General features: G+C 44.1%; 1 protein-coding gene across 1 annotated transcript; it reads left to right on the forward strand.

Moving 5' to 3' along the window:
- The first annotated feature begins 449 nt into the window (after positions 1–449).
- LOC147996120 (uncharacterized) lies at positions 450–27,549 on the forward strand. The gene is made up of 6 exons (XM_087639963.1): positions 450–526; positions 3,202–3,247; positions 8,038–8,136; positions 13,590–13,688; positions 19,917–20,013; positions 27,362–27,549. The coding sequence occupies exons 1-6, from the start codon at positions 450–452 to the stop codon at positions 27,547–27,549; spliced, it is 606 nt and encodes a 201-aa protein (XP_087496089.1).
- Positions 27,550–27,917: the final 368 nt, after the last annotated feature.

Genomic DNA, 27,917 nt, shown 5'->3' on the forward strand with positions numbered 1-27,917 from the left:
CTGGACAAATGACCCAAGTCATCAGCCAGTCATAGAATAGCCCCTTGCCAAAATGTTTCCATAGCAATTGAAAGAGGTGCCCTTTCCTGAAGGAGGTGAGGGAGCAAGATGAAGACAGCCAGGTCTCTGATCTCATGAGGGAAAACCTGATGACGAGAATAAAGTAGGCCAAAGACCAGAGAGTCATAGCAAGTACGTGAGCTTTAGCAGCATTTCAGTCCCATGAGAAGCACACTGCTTGCAAGTGTAGGCTAACATCTGAATGCTCGGGTGACCATGGGCAACTTGTCTTCTCTGGAGTCAAGTTTCCTGCATGTAAAGAGAAGGTTACATTTGGTATTTAGCTCATGGAGATATTAGAATAAAGGAATCCATCCATATCAAGCATCTTGAACAAGGCCTGGCACATGGTCATCTCACAGTAAATAACAAAAAATAGGACAGACAAAATGCCCCAGCAAGGGAAGGAGCTTGCCACAAAACCTGAAGACCTGAGTTCAAACCCTAGACCTCCACTTGGTAGAAGGTGAGAATTGACTCCTCCAATTGTCCTCTGACCTCTATAAGGAGGCCATAACATGCAGCCCCTCAATACACTTTAAATAAATGGAATAAGTAAAAGTATTTTATAAATATAAACTCTTCTAGTTGCCCACAAGACTAGCCCTACCCTTGTCCTGATTTTGATTCAGTTCCCAGAGCAAATAGCTTCCACGTTTTGCCCTGTCAGTAGTTGGCCTCTATCACTTATGACCTGAAGAATCCTGAGAGACACAGTTGTTTTCCTGAATTCCCAAACCCCATGAAATACTTTAATGAAAAAAAAGTTTTCATAGTTGGGCAAGTTTTGGCAACATTTAGCTATTTACTGCATTTTAATTTATACATTTCTCCCTCTTTGAGAGTCACATTAATGCTCAAAGGCTCTGAGAAGCCTGCAATTCAGAAGTCACAGGATTTTATTCCACAGACCCTCTCCAAACATATTTAACTGCAGTTGTCATTCTTCTTAAGACCTCTCCATAGTCTTCACAAGGAGCTTTTCAGAAAACAGGCTTTGCCAAATGGATAGGCCGTCCAGATGAGACAACTGAAGAGTCTGCAGAGCCTCAGGCTGAGTCCAGCTCTGTTCGACACTGAGGCAAGCTATCCTCTTTCAGTCCCTCTGATCCCGTGCAAATATGCACAGTTGTCATTGAGCATTCGAAGAGTGCGTGCTGAACACACTGCTTTCCATTTTATGCTGTTCCCAAACTGTGTTATCATCATAGCTTCAAGATCCTTGAAGATCAACATATACCTTGGAAATTTAAGTGGCAGAATTAAAATGAATTTTTTTTGTAACAGTTTGGAAAAAATTATGTGAGACATGTAATGGCCTCTTAGGTAAAAGATAACAAGAAGGCTCGCTTTTATTTTCCAAGAGGCAGGGTCAATAGAGAGAGAGCATACAGTTCAAGAGGATTTCAACTCACTCATGGTGCCAGATCCCTTTGCTTTTATTTGTAGAACAGTCGAAACATTGTATAAGTCACCCCCATGTCCCTCTAAATCCTAATGTATAATTATGCAAAGCTGTTTGTATTGACCTTTAGGTCAAATCTGGGCAGTGGATATCACTCTTATGGTTACTAATAATTGTAATTGATTGTTGGGTCCAAAGAACTGTCAGAGGGGACTTTTGGTCCTAGGGGGAGACTTAGGTCCCTCTGGCAGCCTTACAACCTAAATTAGACTGTGTTGTATAACAGTATCAGGCATCTGATATGGGACTTGCCAAACTTCATGGCTTCAGGCTCACGGAATGTACATCCCTGCTCCAGGGAGGTTAAATATTTTTCCAAATCAGTAGATAAAACAAACTCCCTGACCTCAACTTACTTCCTGGCGCCGGGAGTCCTGAGTAGCTCCTGAGGAGTGTCTGTCTGCTATCAAGTGACAGGACACATTCAGACTGGCTCCTGCACTCGGGACCATGTGGTACCTGATCCTGTCTCCATCTTTGGAGCTAAGATTTTTGGCTACAACTTAGTTTCTGAGTCCAGAGGGCAACAGGCCAGGGGTAGATACCATTATACGCCATTGAATCAGGCTTGAAGGGCAACTGGGCCTTCTTAGAGTGTGAGGCAATGTGCTGTAGCGAGAGGCCACTGAGAGCCGGTCCTCACAGACCCGGGCAATGACGTCACACCTGAAATGGCGAGAAGGCTGTAAGACCGTCTTAAGGACATACTATGCGCAGGCTTTAAACCTTATAAAGCCAACCAGAAGGGAGTTAATCCACGAAAGGGAACATGAAGCTCCTTCCCCAGAGGGTCACTTGACTCTTACTGACATCTACTGACTACGGTAGACACTGTCACCGAAGAGATGACACAGAACTCAAGGGAATGTTAGATGAGAGAGGGCGGTTCCCCCGGGTGGTCTAAAAGATGAAACAAATTAATAGCAAAGGGAAATAAATGGCAGGAATTAGAAAGTCTGTAGAGACCTCTGTCTCCTGCGCAGGATATGTGTGTCAGCCCAGAGATCTCCGTAATAGATCTCCGTAATAAACCTCACCTTTGCTTATTTAAAAAAAAGAAAAAGAAAAAAAAGAAAGTCTGTAGAGTGCGAGAGAGAGTGGACATCAATTTCCTAACACAATTAAATCCTTCATGATCCTTCAAGAGATCTAGCACCATAGTTGAGGCTTCATATATTTTAAGTTCCCCAACACATTCAGCTTTCCCTCTTCCAGTCAATTCTATTTGCTTTTAAGATTCCCCTGCATTTGTACTGCTATGCACAAGCAAGCTACAGAGAGAGGGAGAGGGAGAGAGAGAGAGAAGGAGAGAGAGAGAGGGAGAGAGAGAGAGAGAGAGAGAGAGAGAGAGAGAGAGAGAGAGAGAGAGACTGAGAGACTTCTGGCTCTCCCTGCTTCCCTGTAAGTAGGTCATGTTTAACCAGAAAGTGTGGATTTGTTTCTCATCTTTACTGAATCATTGAACTCAATATTCTCCTTCCAGCTCTTCTCACTGAACGTGGAGACTTGTACAGCCATATTCTTCCTATTCACACCCTACCTCAAGAGCCTGTGACTAGCCCAGTAACTCATATTCTAAAACACACACAACCGAGGCCAGCTCGAATTGTCTACGTCACACAGCCATCCTTCTCCCGTAATGCACTAAGCTAAACCACCTTACAATGGTCCCTCAGAGAATGCCTCAACCCACTGAAGGCCATGACTGGAAACCTCCAGAAGGTAGGAGGAGGCAAGGTCATCACTTGCCTCTTCTCTACCCTTCCGGACCTGTGTGGTACCCTCCTGTGCACACATGTGACCCTTGATGAACTTATGGTAGACTGAATGGACGGAGGAGCTCAAGACATCATTGGGTTGAAGAAATTTTTTCATAACTGTCATCATGACTAATTACTCCAAATTGAAATCATAAAAATAAAACATTTTTGAGTTCTATTCTTTTTTAAATTTATGATATTGTAACATACTTACATTTCTCCCTTCTCTTTCCTCTCTCCAAACCCTCCCATACACCCTTTCCCACTCCTTTCTTTACTAATTATTTCATGCATATATGTATATACAAACGTATTTCTAAATATAACCTGTTCGGTCTGTATTATGCTACTGTATGTGTGTTTTCAGGGCTGACTATTTGGCACTGGACAACCAATTGGTGTGCTCTTCTCTGGAAGGCCATCTTCCCCTATCCCAGCCTTTCACCACTGTGCATAGTTCCCTGTTGAGGCTCGTGGGTTCCTCTCCCTCCAGTTTCCCATGTTCATTGCTGTCATCCTTGTCCATCTCACGTTTGAACAGTCATGTTGGTGAGTCTCTATTGGTGTAAGCTTTTGATATTACTAGGAGATAAAAATCCCACAGCAAACTCCCTGATCTTTCAGCTCTTACAATCTTTCTGTCCCCTCTTCTGCAATGTTCCCTGAGCTGGGAGGTGGGAGTGTTTTGTTAGTTGTGTTCTGCATTTTGATTGACTGTGGTTTCCTGTAATGATATCCATCTGATACAAACTGAGGCATTTTCTTGCCTCAGTTTGACTACACTTATCTGTCGGCAAAGGACAGACGTTTAATTGTTTGAAGAAACACTGGGGAGTGTGTCTTGTCTTCCTGGCATCTTCGATCCTTGTCTGAAAACAAAATAAAGCTTTCTTTTGAACTTTTGTCTCATCTCCACAAGGTACAAAGTACCTTGAACAAAGTACAGTGTGTGCAGAAGATCTCCAAAGAGAAAGGGACCATGTGATCAAAAGGTGACAGTATTTTTGTGGTTCAGTGGCATTTTCTTTTCTGAGAAAGAACTTAGTTCTTGTGTCTGCAAACACACTGCTGGTCCTTTACAACACTGCTAGATAAACTAATTTGTTTGAAGCCTTAACGGAATCTCAAACACCTCACATGTTACCTGGAACATATTAGCCCCTGGATCATCATTTGTCAATTGAACAGCAGGTCAGAAGAAACTGCTAATGGTATTTCTGATGTTCTTGTAACGGTTAAGACATTGAATTTATCCCTATACGCCAACGTGGGAGCTCTTAGCTAAGACCACACAACGGTCCCTCAAAAAATGTTGGCTATTGCAATGAAATTTTAAAAACAGAAATCCAGACTGTTGCAATAGCTAGTGAACACTGCAAGTTCCTTTTGCATTTGGAAGAAATTTGCTGATGTTTGCCTCAGTTTGACTCGAGTTTCTCAATCTGGTCTTTTCCCCCCAACATTCTTGGCATCATGTCAAAAAATTATAAAAGCAATTTTAAGGCAATCAACAGACCATCTGAGTCATAACTAAGACATACTTCTGGAATTCAAAACCCCAATGCACCATTTCTTACACTACCTGAACTAACAAATAAATATAATATAATTATACAAACTGTATAGAAGTTCATTGAGATGTATGGACTTTGGACTTAATTAATTTTGGTTTATGATGTTTTTATTTGCAAATTCTTTTTAATAAATTAATAAAAATAACTATAGAAGAATAGTTAATAAACATAAAGATATAACAATTTCTCAGTGCTGAATTATTAAATTGAGTTCCTTCTTTTCTGTTCATTTGTTTGTTTGAAACAGGATCTCATATAGCCCAGGGTGGCCTCAGAGTCCTCTGTAGCTGTTCACAGCCTTGAACCCCTGATTCTCCTTCCTCTACCTCTCCAGTGCTGGGATTACACACATGCATCACCATGCCCTGTCTGTGCAGAGCTGGGAGTCTAATTCAGACCTTTTACATGATAGGCAATGTCTTATGAACCGAGCTACATCCCAACTCTACAGTGGCTACTCCCTCTAAACTGGTCTGTATCATTTGAAAGCTGTCTCTAGGGGCTGGAGAGATGGCTCAGTGGTTAAGAGCACTGTCTGCTCTTCCTGAGGTCCTGAGTTCAACTCTCAGCAACCACATGGTGGCTCACAACCATCTATAATCAGGTCTGGTGCCCTCTTCTGGCCTGTAGTTGCATACATGCAGGCAGAAAGCTGTATGATGTATACATAATAAATAAATAAATGTTTTTTAAAAGGGGGGGCGGGTTGGGGATTTAGCTCAGCGGTAGAGCACTTGCCCTGGGTTCAGTCCCCAGCTCCGAAAAAAAAGAAAAAGAAAACAAAAAGAAAAAAGAAAGCTGTCTCTAACCCATGTAAGTCAGACCAGTGGATTGAATTGGATATGCAGTAAAATTTATAATTTAACAGCAAGATAGGGCTGCAGATGTGATTCCAGTGGAGTAGATGCCTTGCATGCTCAATGCCCTGGGTTCCGTTCCCAGCACTGTACGTAAAAGATGAAAAACTGTGGAGGGTGGTCTCCTGCATCCTATGTGACAGCAAGATGAGTTCATTCACTGCAATGGGTCATAGCTCTGTGATTTAGTTACTTCCCTCAATATGTCCCATTCAGTGGAAATGTCTTTTAGAATCTCCATATTTTCCTGTGCTATGATTCTGAGACTTTACAATGAAAACTTGGGAGCACCTAGTTTCTGGGTGCCTCAGAGCACAAAAGTAATTTTACTTTTCTTCAAGTAGATGATGGCAGGGTGCAGCTGGGATTGCTGAGGGAAATTATTGCCTGAAATTGAGGCTTCCCCCTCCTGGAGGCCTTACCCTGCCGTTGTTACCTACCATTCTGAACACACTGGGAAGTTAACCTTGAATTTTTTTTTAAAAAGTGGGGGGGGTCCTTTTCTGTTGTTGTTGATGTTTGAGGTCTTGTTTCTCTATAACCACAATGTCTTTATTTAAACTGCCCATGTCTGGGAACTCAAATCCAGATCCTAGCCTTGTACAGTGACCATTTTATCAATTCTCTATTTTTTTTTCACAGAAGCAAATGCCACAGAAATTATTTGAAATAAAGCAAAATTTGAAATTTGAGGGCTGATGAGCTGCCCTGGGGCTCCACTTACTATATATAATATTAGTACTTTTAAAATGCTTTACAAATGGGGGCGGGGGAGATAGTTCAACAAAGTTTTGGCCACAGAAGCATGCAGACCTGAGTTTGGATCCTCAGTAATCATAGAAGATCATAGTTAGGCATGATCACATACAGCTATAAGCCTAGGTCATGCCAGGGACACAAGATCCCAAGACTCACTGGACAGCCATTCTAGCCAATCAGAAGGTTGTGAGACCAGGGTCAGTGAGATCCTCTCTCAAAAGACAGGGTAGGAAGCAATGGAGGAAGACACCTAACATAACCCTCTGTTCTCCCCAAAAACCTACAGAGGAACCTGCATGCACATGGGCACACATGAACACACACACACACACACACACACACACACACACACAACATTGGTTACAATCACTAAAATTAAAAAATAAATAAGTAAAAGTTAAAGTTAATGTCCAGCACTCCTGGACCTACATTTCCAGAAAGCAGCCCTTGGCCGTTGCACAGTAGCAGCCCCTGTTAATGCAGGGCACGAGCTCTTCAAACTGGCCAGCCCCATAGAACAACTCCTCCTACCATATACCTTGGGTCCCACCATGGACTCTTTCCATGTCTAGCTCATAGAGGCCCATGCATCTCTGGCCTCTTACCTATACCAATACATGTTCTAACTGATCCAGAGAGCACAATAGCACCATGGCACAGGGAGCAATGTATGTAGACCGTCCTCATCCAATACAGTTAACGCATGAGTATGAGAGCTTTTCTTGGTTGCCAACTTGACTACATCTGGAATTCACTAAGATGAGGTCGCCAGGCATAGCTGTGAAGGGTTTTTAGTTAACTGGCTCATTTGAAGTAGGAAGACCCACCTTAAGTCCGGATCATTTTGGGTCATAAGACACACCTTAAATCTGGGCCACACCCTCTCGTGGCAGCTTACACAATGCCCAAGGAAGAAAGAAGCTTTTGTCCTTTGCCTGCTTGCTCCTGGTCTCAATGCACTGGCATTAGAGCCAGTCTTCAGGATTAAGACATATACTGAGGACCTGATGAGACATCCAGCCTCGTGGTCTGAACAACTACAGGATTCTTGGACTTACTCACTGGGAGATAGCCATTATTGAACTAGCTGGACCACAGCCTATAAGTCACTCTAATAAATCCCTTTAAATGTAAATGTGTGTATATACATACATACAAATACATATACACACATATATGCATATACATGTATTATATACATACACACATTATATATTCATATATTCATATATATTCATTCTATCAGCTCTGTTTGTCTTGTGAGAACTCTGACTAATATATGTGTCAACTGAGAACATAAGGTGTGACTAAACTACAAAATAGGATTTTTCAATTCATTTTTATTCAATGGCTAAATTAAAATCTTAAAAATAATAACATTCAATTGTATGATTCTGCCCCAAACCAAGTGAGATTATGATGCTTCTGTAGGGTTCTTGCCTTTCCTATATGCCCTAATTAGACCCTGTGTTCTCTTTAAGAAAATTCCCAAGGATAACCCCTCTCTCCTCCATAGGCCTGTTCTGTGTCCTTTTCTCACAAGGGCGTCCTCTGCTTTGTAGGACAGCCAGTGGAGCACCTACCGAGGCATTTTACCCTCTCAAGAACGTGCATCAGATGCCGGAACTTCCTGTGCTTTCTCACAGGTGTCCCTCTCTGCTGTAAGTGAATTGGAAGCAAGTCCTAGAGAACTCTCTAAAGATTTGTTGATTTTGTCTTCTCTGCAATAATAGTGTGAAAATGACTTCCTAGTGATTGTCACTCACTGGTCATTGTGAGCAAAAGAGAGAAAGAGTGAAGGGTTTTGAGTTGTTTGGCTTGGTCTCTTCATGAAGTAACAGAAGAGATATCTGTAAATGGGAGAAGTCACCCAAAAAATCCATCCAAATCAAGACCCCTCTTCTGATCTCAAGGAAAATGACAGTGGACCAGCATTTACATGTGGTTAACAGCATGTTTCGGTTTTATAATCTCACAGGACACAGACACAGTGGTGACTAGCAAGGACAAATAATCAAAGGCAGATGCTTCAGACACCACTTAGCAAGGACAAATAATCAAAGGCAGATGCTTCAGACTCCACCCAAACAGGCTTTAGTGAGTTCCCAAAGCTGGGCACCAAGGTGCACTTTCTCTACTGTCCACTCTTCCTTCTAAATTACAATCAAATCCACTTCTGGCAGATCTTCCTAAGTAAATATCGAATTCTGACCAAGGATGTGAATGTGGGGATAAAGCTGATAGCGTCACACAGTGAGTGTCGCACAGGGAGTGTCACACAGGGTATTTGCCTCCCACGACCCAACGAGTATTAGATCAACTTCCCAATAGTGAGGAAAGGGGGATTTTATAGAAAGTGTTTTCCAAGTATATGGCCACTGTTGGTTTTCCTTCAATTGACATGACCTAGTCAAGATATTATAGTGTAGGTTTGTGTTAGATTTCACTCAACATTAGTCTAATTAAAGTATTCTGAGCAAGTTATAGATTCTGAGATAGCCACTGGGACCTCAAATTGCAGTGTAGACCAGAGAGTTGCACCTTCCCGTCCAAATGCTCAGGGCACCCCTGCAACTCAGACATCAAGTATGTGCGGTTTCCTGAGCCTGATTGTGAGCAATTTTATCCTTCCCTCAAGACATCCCCACTGTGTAGCTGAGATGCCTATGTAGATAGGCATCCATCGTGACATCCATCCATGCGCCAGGTGCCCTCTGCACCTACTGGACATCGTGCCATAGACCCCGGCTTATTTTCCTGAGTGTTTCCATGTAATGTCCTGACTCTAAAAACCAGTGGGACACTGGGCATTGAAGCTCCACTGCCAGAGGAATTTGTGGGATTTTATTCTGTGGAAACAGAATTACAAAATTTTAAAGCTGGCAGAAACTTTCCAGGTCCAGTCCTGCCAACAGTCCGATGAACCGAAGCCCTTTACTGAGGGATACTGTACTGGGCAGCACAGTGAACAATCGGCATTATCGGCCAGAGTCTATGGCCTGAACGTCATCTCTACTATCTTAGAGTTCTTCCAAGAAGCACCGCACCATGGTGTATTCTAGAATATAAAGTGGGGTCCTTATTTGTTTTGGTCACAACTATTCCAGTGACTCAAGCAGATCCTGGTATATAATGAAATCAATAAAGGAAAAGGAAGAGGAGGAGGAAGGAAGAGAGAGGAGAGGAAGGAGGGAGGGATGGAGGGAGAGAAAAAGGAGGGAAGGAGGAAGGGAGGGAGAAGGAGGGGACATTGCACTGGGTGGCTGGCAGGGGGTAAAAGAATGCTGAAACTTGAAACAGGAGGGAAAATGGGGGCATTTGCTCAGGTTTCTCTCATCCCTTTAGCCCCATATTTTTCATATCAATCTTAACAACAGTAGAGGGCATTTCGATCACTAACCTTAGTATCTTCCCTTTTGGAAAATAAGTTGAATGATTTGACACCAAGTGGCACACCACTGTGAGAACTTACAGAACACTGAGAATTTTTCAGTTGAGCATTAATTCCATTTTTTATTGTATCTTAAGTTGAAATTAACACTGAAGAAAAGTTTAGCCTAATAGAGCCTTTGACTCAGTCAGTTCGATGCCAGAAAAAGAGTTGTTGTTGGGAAAGAGCTTGGAGCTGCCATATCAAAGGCCCAGCGGCCACTGCTGCAGCTCTAGGGCCAGGACAACTCCCACGGGGACAGAATTCCTGCTATCTGACTCTTGTGGCACACACAGTGCCCAAATGGACTCCAGTGGTATACAACCCACCCCTCAGATTGGTCTCAAATCTTTTCAGTGTGCCCAAGTGTGGGCTGACTCTCAAAGCCAATTCCCAGGGTCATGAAAAATCTGTGTGTAAAATAGTCTGGGTCCGGGGCAGGAGAGATGGCTCAGCGGTTAAGAGCACTGACTGCTCTTCCAGAGGTCCTGAGTTCAATTCCCAGCAACCACATGGTGGCTCACAACCATCTGTAATGGGATCTGATGCCCTCTACTAGTGTGTCTGAATACAACTACAGTGTACTCACATATATTAAATAAATAATTTTTCTAAAAAGTCTGGATCCATTCCATGACTAATAATACTCAGAAATCATGCATGTTCCTGTGACCAGAAACATTATCTGGAAAGAGAGAGAGAAGAAAAGGTCACCTGGGAGATCCACAAGCACTTGGGACATGGCCACTCATTGAACTCTGTGTGTGAGCTCACCACACTGTGGTCTGAATCTGACCCCAGGCTGGACCATCTCCCAGCTGACCTGCACTAGAGAAGGCCAGTGGCAATCTCAGATCAGCAGTGCTCACACTACAAGCTATCATGCTGTCAGTGGGGTACTTGGCTCTTGGAGACCTCATAGACTAGCTAAAGGGCCAGAAATCCAATACATCAAGAAGTTTGAGTCTGGTGCCATGTGGTAAGAGGAAGACAAGCAGTAGATGGAGGAGCAGAAGCTGGAGGCACAGAGTTCAGCACCACCAAGTTTGTCTCCTAGCCAGCATCATGGCCAGCTGCTCCTAGGATGGCCGAGTCCTCACCTGGACCTGGGCAGGACGTTATCTGTCACACAGCCAGCATCCTCACTGTCTTATGCAGAGACGTAAGGTGACCCTGTGGAAGGAGTTGATGGACAGGAAGTGGGTACACCGGTGGCATCAACAGGGCTGGGGTTCTGTGTTATAGAGTCAGCAGAGCTAGTCATGACATCAGGCAGGCTTGGATCCCCATGCACCAATCACAGGACCACCCCTTAAGGCAGCTAACTAACCGGACAACTGAGACGAAGAGCTCTCAACTGCAGTGAGAATGCTTTCCCAGGAACAGTTACAAACTTAGCCAGGTTGACAGCATGTCTTGATTATCATGACTCCATGTGGTTTATACTGTACTGCTCAACTGAGAGAGCTCGTAAAGAGGAGACTAAAAACGACTTCAAATCTATTATTTCAAATGCTTGGGCCATTTTCGTGTATCGATAGTTCATAGCTGGGAGTGGGAGGTTTCTAAGCAATTAAATAGGCTGTGAGAGTGAACTGGCTGTGACATCTGTCACTCTGCTGTTTGCCAAGGGTTGATTTGACTAATGTGGCAGATATCCTACCCAAAGCCATTCCGTTGGCTGGACCTTCCCCAGCAGAGGAAGGCCAAGGATATACAAGCAGCATTCATCTCTTCATAGTACCTTCAAATAAACTCTCAGAACACAAAGTAATTACATGAAATCATTTTGTTTATGGGACCAGAGACATGACCCAGCATGTGCCAAGACCCATATTATGGAAGGAAAGAACCAACTTCCATATGTTGTTCTCTGACTTCCACATGTTTACCATGACAGGGGCACACATACTTGTGCTCTCTCTGTCTCTCTCTGCCTCTCTGTCTCTCTGTCTCTATCTCTCTCTGTCTCTCTGTCTCTCTCTGTCTCTCTTCTCTCTCTCCCCCCTTTCTCATCCGTGTGCACATGTATGTGTAACACACACACACACACACACACACTCTAAACAAATACAATAAAAAGTCTCTGACTCACTGAGCAGTGGTGGCCCATACCTTTGATCCCAGCACCAGAGGCAGGCAGACCTCTAGTTCGAGCCCAGCCTGATCTACAGAGCTAGCTCTAAGATAGCCAAGGCTATACAGAAACAGGGGTCTCAAAATAAAAAAAAAAAAGTCTTCAACTCAAAATAACTTTAAGAAGCACTAATTTTATCATGATTAGGAGGTATGGATCTTGAAGCAGGCTTAGTAAGCTATGAGTAAAATAAGCAGGTGGTACCCCACTGCTTGTCTCATTTGCTCTTGGTTTTGCTTTCCATTTGGTTTGGTTTGGTTTTCCATTGAGTGGTGACACTTTAAAAAAAAAAAAAATGTTTATCCAAGGTCTGACTGTGACTTTGCTACCACCTTCTGGCAAAAACGTGAACACCTGAGGCTATTTGATTACACTGAGTTTCTAGAATTTTGTTTAAATTATACATTTATTTCACATCCATCTACTTACTACTACCAGAAGTGAAATTTGGTAAAGGGTAAAGGGAGCACAGAGAAAAAAGGCCTTCTTCCAACACGTAAGAAAATTCAAATTTTAAACTGTTTCGAATACTCAAGGTCCAGTAAAAGAAAAATGGTGGCTACAAATATAAGCGGAAAATTTGGAAGAAAAGAGGTTAAGGAAAAGCCCCTGTGTTGGTTTGAATGAGAATGTCCCCCACAGTCTTGGTCATTTTACCCCAGTTGGTGGCGCTGTTTGTGATGTGTAGGAGATGCAGTCTTGCTGTAGGAAGTATGTAACTGGGGCGGGGGGGAGGGGGGATATTGGCAGGGCGTAAGTATTGGCAGATGGGGGTATGGGCATGGACGGGAGGCAGTGGTGGGAGGGTCTGCTTCCAGAGTAAAAAGTTTCCCCTGCTTCCTGACTGTTCTCTATGCTTCCTGCTGAGTTTCATGCTCTAGCCACTATTGAAAGGGTTATCAGGAAGTCAAGCCAACTTGGAAGATCACAGGGGCAGACTTTGAGGAATGTATCTGCCAGGAAGTGAGGCTCTGCAGCACCGCAGCCTTCTACCATGATGCTTTGCCACAGACTCAGAGGCAGTGGAGCCAGCCAGCCGAGGACTGAAACTTTTCCTCCCTTTAAGTTGTGTCTCGGCTATTTTGTCACAGGGATAAGAGGCACAGGGTCTCCTTCTTGCTAGGGAAGAACACGTTCCCTAAGATCCTCTATGGCAGTGGTTCTCAACCTTCTTGACACTGCCACCCTTTAAAACAGTTCCTCGTGTTGTGGTGACCCCAATCATCAAAGTATTTTCATGGCTACTTCATGACTGTAAATGCCTGGTCTTAGGTGACCCCCCCAAACACGAAAGGGGCCATGACCCACAAGATCCGCTGCTCTAGACCGCTGGGTCAATTTAGGTAAACAGGCAGAAACCCTGAGGTGGTTTGAGTGAGAAGTGCCCAATAGATTAAGGTGGTCAAACACTTGGTTCCCAGTTGGTGGTACAGTGAGAGAGGCTTAGGAGGTGTGGCCTTGCTAGAGGAAGTATGTCACTGGGGGCGGGCTTTGAGAGTTTGAAAGCTAAAGGCATGCCCGTTTCCTCTGTTTCCTTCCTGCTTCAGGTTCACAGGAAGCCCTTAGCTTCCGGTTCCTGCTACTGTGCCTGTTGCTTGCTGCCATACCTCTGCTCCTCCAGCACGGACTCTAACCCTCTAGGAACTGTAAGTCCAAATAAACTTCCTTCTACACGTTGCCTTGGCCATGGTATTTTATTCAGCAGCAGAAAAGCCACTGATAGAATAGTGACACAGGATGAGATCATCTTATTCACAGTTCACTATATCATAGGGTGATTAGTATTGTAATGAAACACCATGACCAAAGCAACTTGAGGAGGAAAGGGTTTATTCAGCTTACACAGCACTGTTCGTCATTAAAGGAAGTCAAGACAGAAATGCAAACAGGGCAGGATCCTGGAGACAGGAGCTGATGCAGAAGCCATGGAGGGGTGCTGCTTACTGATTTGCGTCCCATGGCTTGCTCAGCCTGCTTTCTTATAGAACCCAGGACCACAGGCCCAGGGATGGCCCCACCCACAATGGTCTAGACCCTTCCCAGCAACTACCAAGTAAGAAAATGCCTTACAGCTGGATGTTATAGAAGATGGTATGGAGGCATTTTTTCAATTGAGGTTCCCTCCTTTCAGATGACTCTGTCTTGTGTCAAGTTAACACAAAACTAACCAGAAAACACTATATAAATGATATTGTGTGGGACAGGCATGGTGTGACACCTTTAATCCTAGCACTCAGGAGTCAGAGGCACATGGATCTCTGTAACTTCAAGGCTAGATGAGAAAACATATCTCAAAAGTACACACACACACACACACACACACACACGCTGACATCTTGCAGAATAAATGGCCAGTTCTTTATAAAAGTCACATGAAGGGGGCTAGAGAGACTACTCAGAGGTTTAAAGCACAGGCCGTCTTCTAGAGGACCGGGATTCTGTCCCCATGGTGGACACCCACATGGTGGCTCACAACCATCTATAACTCCAGTTCTAAAAGAGTTTTCTGGCCTTATTGGGCATCAAGCACACACGCAGAATAAGCAAACATCATATTTTTTTTATTAAAAAATGTTTTTCAATCAAAAAAGGGGGGTGCATGGAGTCAACCACAACAGTGAAGTGAGGTAGTCAGTGAAGCCCAGTCGTCTGACCATGATTAAATCATCCCATGTATAAATCACTCTGTCCATAGTCCCACTGAGGGAGATCAGTAAGCCAGGTACCCCAGTTTGCTCGTCCATCCATCCATCCATCCATCCATCCATCCATCCATCCATCCATGGGGAACCACTGTGACTTAAAGTGCTTTGAAAGAGGAAAATGCTACCATGGCCCATCAGCAGCTGCTTCTTTTGTTAAAGATTTCATGTATGTGTCATGTATGTGAGCACACTGTCTCTGTCTTCAGACGCACCAGAAGAGGGCATCGGATCCCACCACAGATGGTTGTGAGCCACAGTGTAGATGCTGGGAATTGAACTCAGGACCTCTGGAAGAGCAGTCAGTGCCCTTAACCTCTGTGCCCTCTCTCCAGCCCCAGCAGCCCTATCTTAAACTGTCTGCTCAACGTTCTCTGAACAGGCTGACAAACTTTAAGACATTCATAGGTCGCCTGATGATCTTGTTGACTGGACAGAGGAAGCCTAGGGTTGGGGCTGAAATCTGTGTTTCTTATAAGCTCCTGGGGAAGAATACTTCTCAAATAATCAACTATTTTTCTTTCCAGTCATATTTTACCTCAGGCTTTGAGGAGGAAATATCCATCTGCCTGTGCTCTGATTCCCCAACTTTCAACACCACAGTTTTCACACAAGGCTTTCTGAGCCCCTGAAAATTGACGTGCTTGACACCACTTTCTTCTTGGATTCCATCTGATAAGCCAACACCACCTCTTCATTGAGTGAGCGTCAGCCTCACAGTCTATTGCTGGTACAGAAAATCCCCTGTGAGTGAAATCAAAGCCTTGAAATCCAGGACACTCGCTCCTCGTGATGCTACAGCACCGGATGTCATCAGCTACAGCTGTGGGCTGGGAGGCCATGGCTACTGGGAAGGTCTGCTGTTGAGTGTCTGAAATAGACTTTTTGATCAGAAGGTCCCTTCATACATTTTAAGGAAGTGAGCTAACAACTGTATCTTTCTTATTCTTTATTTTCTGACATTATAATCTAATTACCTCATTTCCTCCTTCCCTTCCTATATAACCCCCTAAGTCTTCCTATATAACCCTCCTTGCTCACTCTTGAATGGTCCCCCTTCTTTTATTGACTGTCATTACACGCATATCTGTTTACACATATATATTCCTAAATACACAGCCTGCTCAGTCTGTCTAATGTCACGTGTATGTATGTTTATCAGGGCTGACCACTCGTTATTGGATAGCCAGTGGGTGCCCTCTTTTCTGGGGAAGACTATTTCTGCTCTCAGCATTGGATAGTAAGTAGCCTGCAGTTAATCTTCCTGGGCCACCGCCCCAACCCCTCCCAATGTAGCATGTCATCCGTGTGTCATCCGTGATCGGCTCCTGTATGTGTGTCACCCGTGATCAGCTCCTGTTTGTGTGTCATCCGTGATCAGCTCCTGTATGTGTGTCATCCGTGATCGGCTCCTGTATGTGTGTCATCCGTGATCGGCTCCTGTATGTGTGTCATCCATGATCGGCTCCTGTATGTGTGTCATCCGTGATCAGCTCCTGTTTAGTTAGCAGGTTGCTGGAGATCTCTCGAGTGCAACCCCCTTGCGAGTGCAGCCCTAGCTCCATCTTTTATCTTCCTTTTAGCTTCAGTATTTTCTATTATTTTAAGAGTTTTATGCAACATATTTTTCAGTGGCAAATAACATCTAAGAACCAAAACAAGTAATGGTTGGGGATTGGCCTGGTCCTGCTATGCATTCAAATGCTAAATTCTGTCCTCCCATATCTGGCTGCCCCAAGAATTCCCACATAGCCTTTGTTGTGTAAACCTCACTCCCCAATTTAAAACTATAGGTTAAATAAAACTGGCCAATTACTGGGGAGAAGAGAAAGAGGCAGGGTCACAGGCAGGGACCAAGAGAAGGAGAAAGGAGAGGGAGAAGAGATCGCCATTAGACTCGATGAACCAGGAGCACATGCTCAAGTGAAACAGTCCGCCAAGACAGACTACAGGAGCGGAAGTAACCTGGAAAGACTCAAACACAAGGAATTGGGGAGCACAGTTGGGGACGTACCAGTCTAGCGTTAGAGAATTATAGTAGGGCTGACTTACCCAGTAATTGCACGAAAGCTGAATAAATCTGAGTCTCATTCATTTGAAATCTAGACAAGAATAGAAATATTCAATCAAATTGCAAGTTACAGCTTGAAGAGAGAAGATGGATTGTGGATAAAAGTTACTCAAATTGGCTGATCCAGGATTAGAGATAACGTGAAAATGTATGTAGGCTGATTTGTTCATGTTACATTTATAAAATTTAACATTAATACTCTGTTTGCTAAGGATGCCCTTAAAGTGTTTTCGGCTCTCACTAAATCTACCCTATAAGCCAATTACTTTGAAAACTGTGCTTTTCAAACCATACATTATCCCCACAGGTGACAAAGTCATCAATTTAATATATAATGGATCTTTTCCCCAGATTTTTTTTAAAGCAAAGTCTTACTCTTGTAGCTCAGGCTAGCCTGGAATTTACTATGTAACCCAGGCTGACCTCAAACTTATAATCTTGCTGCCTCAGCTTCCTAAATGCCGGGGACTACAGGCACGTGCCAGCAAATTCAGCCAAATTAGATACTTTTTAAAAAGAAACAAGTTCATTTGTTACAGTAAAGCAATATTTATATTTATGGCATTTGTTCAAAATCACATCAGAGCATTTATTTAATATGGAGAAGTGACCATTACAGTGGTCATGGACAAATTGGTCAGTTTTCTTTTTCCTTGTCTTTTTTATTGAAGTTGTATCAATTGAAGTATTATGGCTTGATGGATTTAATAATAAAAATTATGCCTTTATTTTTGTTTTTCACCTAAAATTTTTGTTGTGTTTAACGAAAGTTCTGGTCCAGAGCTGACTGGAAATAATATATTTCACCAGTTTAACCAGCGTGGTCGCTGGTCTATCCCCTTTCCAGCCACCAGGTGGTGCTGCAGGACCATCTCCCTGTTACTTGCATGCTCCTTGAGAGGACGTGCTGCCTTAGAGATGTCTGGAACCAGACACAGCTCGAACTTTCCAGACTCCTTGAATGAAGCTTTCATGAGTGTACGACCCAAAGCCAGCAAGAAACTCCCTGTACACACTATTAACACATGGCTCATGATACTTCCAGCTCCCTCAGCAGCCACTCATAGGGCATACCTACGTTTAAACATCTATCGGAACATCAAAAAAAAGAAAAAGCACAGAGTCCAAATTTTCCAGTCACAAATAGAGACTGCGGTTTGGGGGAGTCCAGCTGAAGAGCAACAACAAGTAGTTCCTCAGCCTGATACTTTCATAAATTATCAAGACCTTTTCAACAGATGCTTCCTCTAAAAAAGACGTCTGCACCAGACAGGGAAAAGAATGAAACTCGCCGATAGCCAAGTGTGACGTCACCTCCTCTATTAAAGGCTTCCAGTGGGCGCTTGGGACCAGGAGTCCCATTTTCTGCCTGTATATCTACTCTGGCCACATTTCAGGCTTGTCCAGACTCAGACTTCCACCTTGTTTGCTCAGGTAATCTTGCAACGAGGCTTGTGCGTTGAACATGGTAGGAACACGCTCTGCCAACTGTGACCTTAAAACAACGCTTTCTTCCTCAAGTGGCTTTTGTCAGAGTGTCTAATCACATTAAAGGGAAAAGAAACCAAGGCACTCCACAAAAATGCACTAAGTGGGAGACCTGTGTTGGCGAACACTTAAGGTGTCTGGAGGGAGCCCTCAGGGAAGACAAAGAGGCTCTGCCAACCCTTTGGCTACTCTCAAGTTGTATCCTCAGGAAAACTAGTCATAAAGGGAAGCCAGGCACAGCAGGGCAAATGTGAGACTCAGCACCTGGGTGGCCGAGCAGGGGGCTTGTGATTGTGAAGTTACTCTGGGCTGCACAGAGAGCCCATCTCAAAAGAAGAAAAAGTGAGAGTTCTTGCGAGTTTCTTCCTGCTGTGATCATCGGTGGGACAAGGGTGGGGGTACTCTGGCCTCTGTCTCCTGGCTACCTCCCTCACGCCTTGGCCCTGGGAATGCTCAGCCCAAGAAACCCAGACCGGCTGCTGCCCCAGGTGGATTCCAACCTTTTTTATTTTCTTTTTATTTTTTTATTTCTCCAGTTCCTGGGAGCGGGGATCGAGTTGCAGTCCTTTCCTCCCTGTCCCTCCCTCTGTGCTCAGTCACCCTCATTTGAGGTCTCAACACCATGGTTCACAATTAACTTGGGGGAAAATATCTTGAGCAAAATACAACAGGAACAGAATCCCCACATTTCTGTTCTAAATTCATTTTTACCCATTCTTGTCTCAAACTGTGGATTCAACACCTCCACCATGCTCTGTGGGAAGAAAGAAAAGCCCTCCAGTTCCCTTGGCTCTGCTGGAGGCTGGAGAGTGCTGGGCCCCTGCATAGTAGTGCATAGAGTTCTAGCTTTTTCTTTCCTCTGTATATTGGGCTCAGAGATTACACTGCGTCTCTATGTGAATACAGACGTTAGCATTTGCCAACATGTATCTGTCTTCTTTCTCATCTTTAATCAAAAGAAAAAAAGGGGGCGTTATCGATGGTGAGCAAGAGTGGGATTGAGGCGTGTGTGTGGTGGGGGTGACAACATGGCTTCTCCTTTGTCATGTCTAATTGTGATGTTTAACAGACAACCTTGCAGTTTAAGGTGACACTTAAAATAAAATTCTCTCCTGATGAAGGCTTGAGCCCTGCCACGCACTGGGAGAATCAGCAGAACCTGTAGGGTTTTATTTGGAGTTGACATTATCTGTCGTAACTTTATTTTTAATTTTTTTTCTTTTGGTCTTCACTGGAAGGAAAAAGATGCTCATTTTAAATGTTAAAGTGTACAAGTTGCTTTGTTACAATAAAATCAATGTGTACACAAAGGACCTGATGCGTCTCTGTAAGAACAAATGCTCCACAGGCCTTCCAAGTTTGACCTGCATAATGACATCATGTCCAAACTTTGTCTCCCTAACGTTGTATTTTTCTGTATGCACTTTGCAGGACGACCTCAGGGCTGTGTAGCTTGAGTAAAAAGGGATTTGAATCATGTCTTAACCTCTCTGCCACTGAGTGTGGACACAGCTTGCCAGGGACTTGTAACTTTGATTTTTATCTCAATTTGTTTTTTTGTTTTTTTAATGGGCCTTTATTTACCTATATGTCATGGATGCACCTGCTCCCAGTGTCACTGTCCTGTTGCTCTATGCCGTCTGTACGAAGGACAGCTGCTGGTGTGTCTTCACTGGCAGTGTGAACTGACCGAGAAGGTGGGCTGTCAGGGTGAGCAGCCGGGGAGGAGGTATCTGTCACAGGTGTGTAGCAGAAGCGCTCGGACGCGACTCTGAACTGCGTCGATGAGGAGCTGTCTGCCATCTGCTCAGCGCCATTGTGTGGGAGAACAGGTGTCGAGGAGCGACCAGATGTATGAGCTTTTTAATGCTGTAAAACAGAGCTAAAATGAAACGCCCCCTTCTCAGCGATGACTGGTGGACAGCCTGGTCAAATTCAAAGCTTTCTGACGTATAAAACTTTATAAATGGAACTACTCCATCAATAGGCAAAGTGTAACCTCAATCTGTCTAGACGGAGCATGTATAATTTCTACACAGGACTCTGTTTTAGTAAATTCATCACTGTATATGTCAGGAATCTGCTCCAATAAAGGAACATATAGGTTATGTTTTTGGACTGGGAAAAAAGAAGAAAAAGTTAGCCCAGGTAGGCATGCTGCTAGAGCAGTCACTGAGGGCTTACATCTTGACCTGCAAGTAGGAGGCAGAGAGATTGAGAATGGCCTGGGCTTTGAAACTCTCAAAGCCCACCTCTAGTAACACACTCCTCCCACAAGGCCATGCCACCTAATCCTTCCCCAAACGCTCCCCCAACTGGAACCAAGTATTCAAACATAGGAGCCCGAGGGGGCCATTCTCATTCAACAGTACAGAAGGTTTTGGAAAAGTATTTTACCTCCAAACTGCTTAAGTGAAAACATCTAAGCGCATGTGTGTGCATATATTTCTACAATTTACTTTCAAACAGCCAGACGAGATACTGTGGAATAATGAGTGGAGAATATGTTTCCTATAACCATTTATTCAAATGTCTCATAGGTTTGGAGTTTATGAAAGTAAAACCAAGCCCAAAGTAATTGAGGGGGGAAAAAAAGCAGCCCAAGTGGGTGGTAAACCGAAGAGTAAGGGTCAGGGTTTGGCTGTATTAATAAAGTGCTTGCCTGGCGTGCACAGGGCCCCAGGTTCAATCCCCAGCAGCCATAGACTGAGTGTGACATCGCAGCACATCTGTAAGCCCAACACCAGACTGAACTATGAGACTCCATCTCAAAAAGAAACAAAATAGTGGTGTCAATGTCACTTTTATCCTCTGTTCAAAGGATGAGATGAGAGCTGTGCCCAAGCTGTGTAAAGGCACAATCTAACCTTCCAAGCTGACTGATTCAATCCAGCTTCTCTTGGCTTCCGCCAAGAATCCCATGAGCTAGCTGGAGGTGGATGTGTGGACAACCGCTGTTTCTGCAGCAGCGGAGAAACGGGAGGTGGCTCTAAGAAACCTGGCAAGAATCACTGGGTCAGATCCCAGCTCTTGATTCTAAGCAGTGAAAACTAGGGCAAGGGATACTTCAATAAAGTCCGTTGCTAAATCATTTAACAGAGAGAATCCTGCCATCCTCCTGTGTCTGCTACACAAGAACATAAGCAAATATGGGCTTAAGAGTTAGACAAGAGTTCAAATCCCAACCCTGCCACTTTTGCTATTTGGATCACATCAGTGATTCTCTGGAAACATCTTCTTATGAGAAATGTCTAGTTCTTTCATTTCTCATAGAATAATGAAAATTAGGTGGGAAAATAAACGCCCCACAGTTGCTACCATCTATGCTTCTCTACCCCAGTACTTAATAAATGGGGACACTTAGGCCACATCAGACACCCCACGGGGCGGTTTGCAGTACGGGATGGGTTATACAAATGCAGCAAACCATCCAGTTGAACTTTTCAATACTTAAAGGAAGGAATCCCAAGCATTCTTAAATTGTGGCCCCCACACATCCCTAATTACTGCTACAGCTTTAAAAAGAAAAGGGGGAAAGCAGTGAACCAGGCAGGGTGATGCATGCTTTTAGCCCCAGCTCGGGAGGGGAGACAGCAGATTTCTGTTCATTCCATCTGGTCTACAGAGTGAGTTCCAGGCCAGTCTAGGGCTACAGAGTGCGACCCTGACCCCAGAAGTAAATACATAAAAGTAAGTCACCAAGCCCAGTCCCGGATGCAGCTTGATTCCTTTTTAATGTGTACACCATCAGCCTTTCTGGGGTGCTTTTCTGATGAAAGTGGCTTCTGTTTCAAGTACCACTGTGAAGGGCTCAAACGTCTGAAATTATCAAGTGTTTCTAAGAGCCTCCTCTGCCTAATAACTAATGGCCATAGAGTAAGTGAGAAGTCATTTCTCATATTCAAAGCTAGCAGAGTTCACAAGAATCTGGGGTATGATGCCCAGATAACAAAAACCCTTTGTTGATAACATCTCTGAAGAAAGTCTCAGGGCTTCTGAAATTATTCTTAGTGGGTTAGTGTTCAAACTTGAACCCCAGGGGACACTTTCAATCCTGAGGCATAAAAAAGCATGCTGATGGTCTAGGGTGGCACTTCGGAAGGTACACCAGGAAAACCCACAAGGAGAGGGACGTGAAAACAGCTGATTCAATTTAAGTGTGCAATAAAAGAAGGCAGGTACCCTCCTGTTCCTCTCAGATGTCCACCCATGCCCTGCACTCCTCAGCCTACACCTGGGCCACCAAATTCACAACCTAGTTTTCCAACCATAGTCTTTTTTTTTCTTTATTAACGAGTATTTCTTATTTACATTTCAATTGTTATTCCCTTTCCCAGTTTCCAGGCCAACATCCCCCTAACCCTTCCCCCTTCCCTTCTATATGGGTTTTCCCCTCCCCATCCTCCCCCCATTACCACCCTCCACCCAACAATCACATTCACTGGGGGTTCAGTCTTAGCAGGACCAAGGGCTTCCCCTTCCACTGGTGCTCTTACTAGGATATTCATTGCTACCTATGGGGTCAGAGTCCAGGGTCAGTCCATGTTTAGTCTTTAGGTAGTGGCTTAGTCCCTGGAAGCTCTGGTTGCTTGGCATTGTTGTTCATATGGGGTCTCAAGCCCCTTCAAGCTCTTCCAGTCCTTTCTCTGATTCCTTCAACGGGGGTTCTATTCTCAGTTCAGTGGTTTGCTGCTGGCATTCGCCTCTGTATTTGCTGTATTCTGGCTGTGTCTCTCAGGTTCCTGTCGGCCTGCACTTCTTTGCTTCATCTATCTTGTCTAATTGGGTGGCTGTATATGTATGGGTCACATGTGGGGCAGGCTCCGAATGGGTGTTCCTTCTGCCTCTGTTTTAAACTTTGCCTCCCTATTCCCTCCCAAGGGTATTCTTGTTCCCCTTTTATTTTTTTTTATTTTTTATTTTTTTTATTAACTTGAGTATTTCTTATATACATTTCGAGTGTTATTCCCTTTCCCGGTTTCCGGGCAAACATCCCTCTCCCCCCTCCCCTTCTTTATGGGCGTTCCCCTCCCCACCCTCCCCCCCTTGCTGCTCTCCCCCCAACAATCTAGTTCACTGGGGGTTCAGTCTTAGCAGGACCCAGGGCTTCCCCTTCCACTGGTGCTCTTACTAGGATATTTATTGCTACCTATGAGGTCAGAGTCCAGGGTCAGTCCATGTATAGTCTTTAGGTAGTGGCTTAGTCCCTGGAAGCTCTGGTTGCTTGGCATTGTTGTTCATATGGGGTCTCGAGCCCCTTCAAGCTCTTCCAGTTCTTTCTCTGATTCCTTCAACGGGGTCCTATTCTCAATTCAGTGGTTTGCTGCTGGCATACGCCTCTGTGTTTGCTGTATTCTGGCTGTGTCTCTCGGGAGAGATCTACATCCGACTCCTGTCGGCCTGCACTTCTTTGCTTCATCCATCTTGTCTAATTGGATGGCTGTATATGCATGGGCCACATGTGGGGCAGGCTCTGAATGGGTGTTCCTTCTGTGTCTGTTTTAATCTTTGCCTCTCTATTCCCTGCCAAGGGTATTCTTGTTCCCCTTTTAAAGAAGGAGTGAAGCATTCATATTTTGATCATCCGTCTTGAGTTTCATTTGTTCTAGGCATCTAGGGTAATTCAAGCATTTGGGCTAATAGCCACTTATCAATGAGTGCATACCATGTGTGTTTTTCTGTGATTGGGTTACCTCACTCAGGATGATATTTTCCAGTTCCATCCATTTGCCTATGAATTTCATAAAGTCATTGTTTTTGATAGCTGAGTAATATTCCATTGTGTAGATGTACCACATTTTCCGTATCCATTCCTCTGTTGAAGGGCATCTGGGTTCTTTCCAGCTTCTGGCTATTATAAATAAGGCTGCTATGAACATAGTGGAACATGTGTCTTTGTTGTATGCTGGGGCATCTTTTGGGTATATCCCAAGAGAGGTATAGCTGGGTCCTCAGGTAGTTCAATGTCCAATTTTCTGAGGAACCTCCAGACTGATTTCCAGAATGGTTGTACCAGTCTGCAATCCCACCAACAATGGAGGAGTGTTCCTCTTTCTCCACATCCTCACCAGCATTTGCTGTCACCTGAGTTTTTGATCTTAGCCATTCTCACTACTGTGAGGTGAAATCTCAGGGCTGTTTTGATTTGCATTTCCCTTATGGCTAAAGATGTTGAACATCTCTTTAGGTGTTTCTCAGCCATTTGGCATTCCTCAGCTCTGAATTCTTTGTTTAGCTCTGAACTCCATTTTTTAATAGGGGTATTTGTCTCCCTGCGGTCTAACTTCTTGAGTTCTTTGTATATTTTGGATATAAGCCCTCTATCTGTTGTAGGATTGGTAAAGATCTTTTCCCAATCTGTTGGTTGCCGTTTTGTCCTAACCACAGTGTCCATTGCCTTACAGAAGCTTTGCAGTTTTATGAGATCCCATTTGTCAATTCTTGATCTTAGAGCATAAGCCATTGGTGTTTTGTTCAGGAAATTTTCTCCAGTGCCCATGTGTTCGAGATGCTTCCCCACTTTTTCTTCTATTAGTTTGAATGTATCTGGTTTGATGTGGAGGCCCTTGATCCACTTGGACTTAAGCTTTGTACATGGTGATAAGAATGGATCGATCTGCATTCTTCTACGTTGACCTCCAGTTGAACCAGCACCATTTGCTGAAAAAGCTATCTTTTTTCCATTGGATGCCAACCATAGTCTTTCTCCCTCATTTGAACAGCCTCTACCTTTCCCCACGTCATCAACTCCAGTGATCCTCACTTTCGGAATCTCAGAAACAACAGTTGTGAAAGTCAAGAAAAAAAGAACTCCCAGAATAAATCAAAAGGCATAATTAAATGATTCCCCAATCCTAGATTGGAAGCTTTCGATAGAAGAGGAAAATGGACGTTTTGAACGGGTGTCTGAGTAAAGGAGTATTTAAGTGTTCTCTTATCATTCTTATACCAATGTGCATTTTTGGAAAATAAAGCTGTTGTGTTTTGAATGTGAAATTTTTCCCATAGGCTCACGTGTTTGAACACTTGGTCCCCAGCTGGTGGCACTCTTTGGGGAGGTTATGCAACCTTTAGGAGGTAGCATCTTGCTGGAATAATTGTGTCACTGGGGGAGGGCTTTCTGGTTTGTTTCTCATGTTTAATATACTTATTATTTCATACCTGCATATAGCATTTATCACAGCCATCTCATCCCCAACTCCTCCCAAATCTACCCCCATTCCTAACTTCATGACTTCATTTATTTTATAACCCACCTAATCCAGTTTGTGCCGACCTGATTACTTAGGGAAGTCAAGGTACCCATGGGAGCACGGTCGACTTATCAAGGGTTATATCCTTAAAGAAAACCAACTCTCCCTCTCAGAAGCCATTAACTGTTCCTCAGCTACTGGATGAAGGCTGATGAGCCCCTCCCTCCTTGCTCTGCTGGGATGCTGCCTGGCTTGATCTTGTGGAGGCAACCACAGCTGAGTTCCCGAGTGCAGTGGTCCTGTCCAGACCACGAGACAGCTTCACAAAGACTGTCCCTAGCAATTAGGTCTTCTCCTAACCTCTTCTGCCTCCTCTTCCAAAGATGATCCCTGAGCCTTGGTAGGAGGGGGTGTCATATGGATGTCCCACTTATGGCTAAGCGCTCCACAGACACTGTATTGATCAGTTATGAGTTTCTGCATAACCAGTGTCTACAGCACAAAGAAACTATGATGAGGACAGAGCTGCACTAACTTACAGATATGGAAAAGCAAACTTAGAGGATACTTTGCTGTGTGATCCTTTAGCAAAATAGCAGTAGTACATCCACTGTGGTACTCAGCACTAGGGACTAGGGACTTCTTAGCCATTGGTTCTTAGCCAGATTTACGGGATCAGGTACATTTCCACTTAGGCACTTAACTCCGATCAGAAAGTGTGATTACCACTGTAACATGTCACTACTGTACCCACGGCCATTATCTTGGCACACTGGTCACTATTGTAGCTCCCAGAATTCAGTTCAAGTAAAACTGTCGACTTCCCCACAACTGCCTACATTGCACCTTCTGGTACTATGAAAACTGGCCAGGGGTTGGGGATTTAGCTCAGTGGTAGAGCGCTTGCCTAGGAAGCGCAAGGCCCTGGGTTCGGTCCCCAGCTCCGAAAAAAAAGAACCAAAAAAAAAAAAAAAAAAAAAGCAAGCTGGCCAGTGATTTCCCCACATCCTGCTACCAATATGATGTCTTCAGCAAATGAAGTTCTGATGGGTAACCAAGAGCAACAGTCTTTGTCTTCTTTTTTGGGTGGGAGGGTCTCTGGGACAACCCTGACCAGTAACTGAGAGGCATCCCATATTTGGCACTGGACTTTTTGTCAACTTACATAGGGGAGCTCCAGTTAAACTCTTGTATATGTAGATGTATTTGTACATTTAGGAAGCAATATTTCCAAATGGCTTTCTCAAACATCCTTAGCGTTATCCCTCCCTGGAATCCCTCAACTGCCCTACATCTCCCCACTTCAGTGCTCTTCCCCATTTAGTCCGCCCAATTGCTGTTCTTGCTCTGCTTCTTGACCTTAGACGCGCTGTGAGCCAGCCAGATTGCCACTGCCATTGCCTTCCCTACCTGCTGCTATGTCTTCCTCACCGTGATGGACACTCGGAAACTCAATAATAATAAAAAGAAAGCCTTTCTCCCTTAAGCTGTTTCTGTCATGGTATTTTATCACAGCAAAAGGAAACAAAACTAGGCTGAGAGCTAAATCCATCTTCAACAGAACAGTTAAAACTAGAACTTCGTAGCACTTTCCAGGACACACTAAGGTCACACACATACACAATTTCAGATGCATGATGGCTTTGATGGTAGAAGTACTCGGTCCAGTTTTTCTGAAACAAGAAAGATTATTGTATCCACCTAATTCAGAGGTAAGTGCATGGTCAGACTCAAAGAAAGGGGACGGTGTTTGTCATTATCTAATTACAGTAATCATCCAGGAGACCTGGGCCCAGGGGAGAGCGCAACCCAGTAAGGAAAAGGTCACTCCCCTTTTCCCCTGCAGTAAACTTCTCCCTCCCCAGTGGGCTTGGGAGCCCCATCCAACAAGCAGTATCTGCGCATGTGCTGTGGAAGAGAGGACCCTATTAGAGCTGCTTCCATGCCCTGTACAAAAACAGAGGCTCCTGTTAGCAATGTGAACCCAGTCCCATGCCAGAGGACACAGAACACCATAGGACCAATGGAGGAGTCACCAGGAATGGGTATTTAAAACCAAGTAAAAAACTAGCTCTCCTTGTCAGGGGTCTTCCAACTCTGGGACCCCTCTCAGTCTAAAACGTCTGCACTGCTTGCCAATAAACTTTGCTCTCAATTCTGTTAGAAGATAACTGAACCCTAGCCTGCCTGTAATAAACTCTAAGAAGCCTGTAATAAAACAGGAACAAGGGGGGCAGGTCACTATTAGTCCAAGACTAAAATGAGTACAAGAGCAATTCTAGAGAATACGGACTCTGAAACCTTATGTTAGGCAGGAGGGCAAAGACCTATGTCTTAAATGGACATCAGTAGACCATTATGTAGTAAATAACCACATGCAATTTATTGCATGTGCGTAAAATCCCTTTTATTCTATTAACT

This window comes from Rattus norvegicus, chromosome 2, assembly GCF_021556685.1.
Source record: "Rattus norvegicus strain SHRSP/BbbUtx chromosome 2, alternate assembly SHRSP_T2T, whole genome shotgun sequence".
Taxonomy (NCBI): domain Eukaryota; kingdom Metazoa; phylum Chordata; class Mammalia; order Rodentia; family Muridae; genus Rattus; species Rattus norvegicus.